The sequence below is a fragment of the Geospiza fortis genome, unplaced genomic scaffold (genome assembly GCF_000277835.1).
Source record: "Geospiza fortis unplaced genomic scaffold, GeoFor_1.0 scaffold171, whole genome shotgun sequence".
In the NCBI taxonomy this organism is placed as follows: Eukaryota; Metazoa; Chordata; class Aves; order Passeriformes; family Thraupidae; genus Geospiza; species Geospiza fortis.
The window spans coordinates 7,772,008-7,776,494 of NW_005054313.1; the positions used below are offsets into that span (position 1 = coordinate 7,772,008).

General features: G+C 42.1%; 1 protein-coding gene across 1 annotated transcript; it reads right to left on the reverse strand.

Moving 5' to 3' along the window:
* Positions 1 to 674: 674 nt before the first annotated feature.
* Positions 675 to 4,412, reverse strand: TM2D3 (TM2 domain containing 3). Its single transcript, XM_005419681.2, has 6 exons — positions 4,010 to 4,412; positions 3,603 to 3,701; positions 2,659 to 2,816; positions 1,966 to 2,140; positions 1,305 to 1,380; positions 675 to 1,032 (listed from the first exon to the last, which is right to left on the reverse strand). The coding sequence occupies exons 1-6, from the start codon at positions 4,410 to 4,412 to the stop codon at positions 867 to 869; spliced, it is 1,077 nt and encodes a 358-aa protein (XP_005419738.2). The 3' UTR covers positions 675 to 866.
* Positions 4,413 to 4,487: the final 75 nt, after the last annotated feature.

The following is a 4,487-nucleotide window of genomic DNA, read 5'->3' on the forward strand; positions in this document are numbered from 1 at the left end:
CCAGCCCCGGGCCAGGGGCACGCACGCACGGCCGGGCATCCACCGCGAATGCACAAAGCTGTCCTGCAATGGCACTAGTCCGCTACATTATCCCGCCACAAAGTCCTAAGTGGATAAACTCATCGATTATATTGCCAACCCTTTTTGAAAGTAATGTGGCAAGCTTGCTAGCTATAAGGATAGGAACTGTAACTTTCATAGATATGCTGGTCAAACCCAACCAAAACAGAGTTATTCCGAACAATCAAAAAAATCTATTTCAATTATTTCATATTTAGCTTTTAGTGATACTGCAGTCTAATTCTAAACTCCTTCACAATTTGAAGTTGAGTCCCTAAGCAGATATTGGCTCTTGCTATGTCCCAAACCAAGAAGATAATGTAATTAACATTATAAAACATGGTGATTTACATACCATCCATGTAACTCAGGCAAATAAATTATCCTCCCACAAATACAAAAAAAAATACTGACATATTTAGGGAAGTTAGATTTAGAGTTAAATTCAAGCATAGAAATATGAAGTAAACAATTCAGTATTCAAGTTAGTTTACAGCTCTTTGGGGGCCTGACAGATCATCCAAGCTCAAACACAGTGGAGAATTTGGTTAGCTGCTCAACTTTTTTTCATAGAAAAATACCATGTCCATAGAAGAAATGAAATTAATTTCAACTTACTCAGTGATCCACTCTTTTATTTGACCTTAGTTAAAGGCAAACCACGTACAGATACTGTACATTAATATGTATGCACATACAACAAACAGTTGTTCTTCATTCTACCTTAAAGGCTCAAACCTCCACACTTGTTTATTTAGAGCCCTTTGCAGGCGATGACTCCTCTCAGAAACACATTGCACCCACATTTAAATATAGAGAGATCCATCTGCAGGTCCCACATAGCCAACACCTATTAGCAGCACATCAATCAGTGTCCATATTCCAAGTCCACCGAAGCTGAAGAGTTTTCCCAGACCTTCCCGCCACTGACCCAAATAGAAACGATCGGCACCAAATCCACCAAGGGTGATGCTATAAGAATAAAAATATGATTAATTATTATTATTTTAGAGGAACCTGGGTACCCAAGTGTTTTTCCTCCAGCTGTGTTTGTTGAAGACAGCCAGCACTGTTGCATGTGAACTCTCCATGCACTCTATGCCCACCATTTCAAGCTAGACTATCTGAAATACTGGTTATCCAGCACACCTTTAAAAAATACCAAGCAGAAAACCACAGAACCTGAAGATTTTAAAGAAAATGAATCTATTTTAGCTTAACACTATCCAACAGTTCCTGCTTACCTCAGTGCCAAGGCAGTAGACCACTTATAACCTCCAGTCCAGTTGCAATAGAGCATCTTAGGAAAGACACGGTTACCTAAATATTAGAAAATATTAAAACCTTAATGCAATAAACAAAGACCATATAATAAGGAAGAATAAGACAAGGAAGAAGATACTATATTTTTCCAAAAGGAGTCTCAAAGGGTTGTCACTAACTGAGAAACAATTGTCATCACACAAGCTCATTTATACCCTGCAGTTCTCTGTTCCAGCAGTCTTGGTCCCATATCAGAAAAGTCAGTGAACAAGCAGAGGGAAAATTAAGCCCAGTTGGATAGAATCAGCATAATTTTTTTTAATTGGCCTATGGAGACATTTGATATTGATTCTATTAGTGGTCTGAGAATCAAACCACTAGTAGGTTCAAGTAATTTTAACTCACAGAAGTTGACAAAAATAGAAAAAACTGTTTTCTCTGCTGTGACAGTATACAACAATACAATAAGTCAATGTTTGCAGTTGGATGTTGCCATTATGCTAAAAAATGAAATGCAACAATAAAAAATTCAGTAGATTGATCAAGGATCAGGCTGTTATTGCAAAAGGACACAAACAATCTTTGTATTTACTCATTACAAATTACGTGGAAAATTCTTTAGAGAACTCCAGCCCACCTTACCTAGACAATGAATGTGATCCCGGACTGTGCAAGTTGCATTGTATCGCTGCCGAGGGCAGGAGACTGTCATGCAGTTTGTGGAATTGGTACACACATAATCACTTGTGGCCAACTGCCAGCAAAACTGGCACGTCATGTTAATTGTAAAGTTCTCCTGCTCGTGGTTATTCTCATCCTGTAAAAGGACAGCACTATTACTTCAATAGTATTAAAACCAAAAATCAATGTGCAGTATCAAATTAGATTTCATGAGTAGACATTTTGGGCAAAAGAAGAATTGTTCTGTTTGCTACCTTTTATAGAGCAGAATAGAAAACTACCAAAGAGGTATCAAAGTCACATTTAACATTCCTTATTCCTCCAGTCTAAGGCTGCTGCCAAAAAGAGGACTAATTTAATTTCACCTCTAAGGTCAGTTTGTAGCTCTGGCAGATATCTAGCCTCCCCACTCTGAAAATGTTTGGAGTGCTTTAACTCAAAGGCATGGCCAGGTAATGAAAAGATCCAAGGCAAGAAAGGCAAACCAGGGAAGGGCAGGCCTGCCTCTTCAACAGCCCACAGTGAGTGATCAAACTTATCACAGAACTGCAAACCTGCCTACATCAGAACTTGGAAATCAATATTCTACATTTTAATAAAAGATGCCACAGTTTAATTACTTAAATCTGAGGTTAAGAGTAACAGGCTACTTACAACACAGTGAACATGCGGCTTGACTCTGCAATCAAAAGTTGCTGTCTTCCCATATATGCAGGAATAGTTTGTGTTACATGTCATGCAGTCTGGTGGCAGCCTACTGCAAAGCCCGTTGCTGGGACAGTTAGTCAGGTAAGGTGGAATTTCTGTACTTTCTGAAAGGTGCAATAAGTGAATTAAGAACGTGAGTAAAAAAAAAGCTAAATAGTCTAAAGTATTTGTATACATTATTTTATACATATGCATAGACAAACACATGCACTGACACTGTATAAAGTGCTTTCCTCACTATACATGGAGCAGCATTCCCAGCCTGTGCTGTGAGAGTCAGAGGAGCCACAGGGCACTGTGCAGGACAGCAGCCACCACTCCAGCACACCACCAGGACTGAGCTGATGGGGATTAGTGCCGCCTCAGCCAGCGCTCCTCAGCAGAAGTAATCAGTTCAGGAATAGCAGCGGGTGACACGGGTAACCTACTTTGAGTTGAGCTCTAATTAGGGCTACAGCTACCTCAGCCATTTGGTGTTTGCACGTGTACAGAATCACCTCCTAAACTGGCAGCAAGAACAGCATTTCTGTCAGTCCTGGTGCACCCTCAGTGAGCTACAAAGCTGTACTGATGGTGGACAGGGAGCAAGTTCTTGCAGGATGCTGGAGTCTTCCAAGAATTTCCACCATCCTGAGGAGTATAAACCACATATACCACCATGGTACTTTAACCTACCATTTTCTAGTTGTTGTACGGACCAGTTGTCTAATTAGATAACCCAAAGTAATTGTGGGGGTCATTGAAGATTAATTCATAATGTGCTACACTGCAATGCTTCTTACCACCGTGAAATCATGTACAGGTTTCTAAGACCCAGTTTAAGAACTTTTGGACTCAAGACTGAGAAGGATCTACGACTAACAACCCAAAGAAACAACATAATAACTTACCTACTGCTTTAAAATAGGGAGCATTTGTACTTGTTGAAGTCAGGCTCTTTGCCAGTGTAGACTGCGGCTGCGAAAGCTTTGTCGTCATCAAAGATCCCGCTACAAGACAAAAACAGTGGAGAAAGTTAAATTTCTAAAACAAATTTCATCTTCAGAAACAGTTTGATTTCAGCACTCTGATATGAAAAAGCAAGTGGAAAGTTTAATGAGATAAGGAAAAAATCTCTTTTCCTGTTCTACTAATAACAGGATATTTATGTTAAATACTAGAAAGAGCATTAGAATGAAATTGTTCCTTTAAGACAAGGAATTACATTTATTTCCATTCAATCTAATTTTTGATTCATGAGAATTAAAAGCACTGCTCAGAAAGCAGATTTTACACAGGGTTTTCTACTGAACAATACCATTTAATGAAGCAATGCAAGCAGTTCTTTGACAGAAGGACGGAGCAGAGGAGCCGCTCGGGAGGCACGGCTGTGTCCGTGCGGGCGCTGCGCGCTGCTCTCTGCGGAACAGCCGGCTGAGGGCTGGGACAGCCGCGATGTGCCCGCTGTGCCGAGCCCTCACGGCGGCCACCGGGCACGGCGGAGGAAGGAGAGGCAGCTTTGTCACACCACCCACCCTGACCGTGCCGAGGAGCCCCAGGACGCTCTCAATCACACACGTTCGCGACAGAGAGCAGGTACAAAACGTGCTGTGTAATAGAGCAGCACACGAGCCGGCGAGCGGGGCCTGGCCCGTCTTCTGCCCTGACACCGAGAGCCTCAGCCCCAACCCCGCAGAGCCGGCATAACAAAATGCGGCCATGCCCCAGACACCCGCTTCGCCCTCAGTCAGGGGAGCGGCAGCGATCCTCACCCCACCACGGGCACCACCGCAGCC

Bases quoted from the DNA above. Each gene is read 5' to 3' on its own strand.
- TM2D3 (XM_005419681.2), bottom strand. From the start codon at position 4,412: ATGGCCGCATTTTGTTATGCCGGCTCTGCGGGGTTGGGGCTGAGGCTC. The intron at 2,817-3,602 runs GTAAGTTATTAT...TGCACCTTTCAG, and splicing joins TCCCTATTTTAAAGCAGTAG to AAAGTACAGAAATTCCACCT. The intron at 2,141-2,658 runs GTAAGTAGCCTG...GTCCTTTTACAG, and splicing joins AGCCGCATGTTCACTGTGTT to GATGAGAATAACCACGAGCA.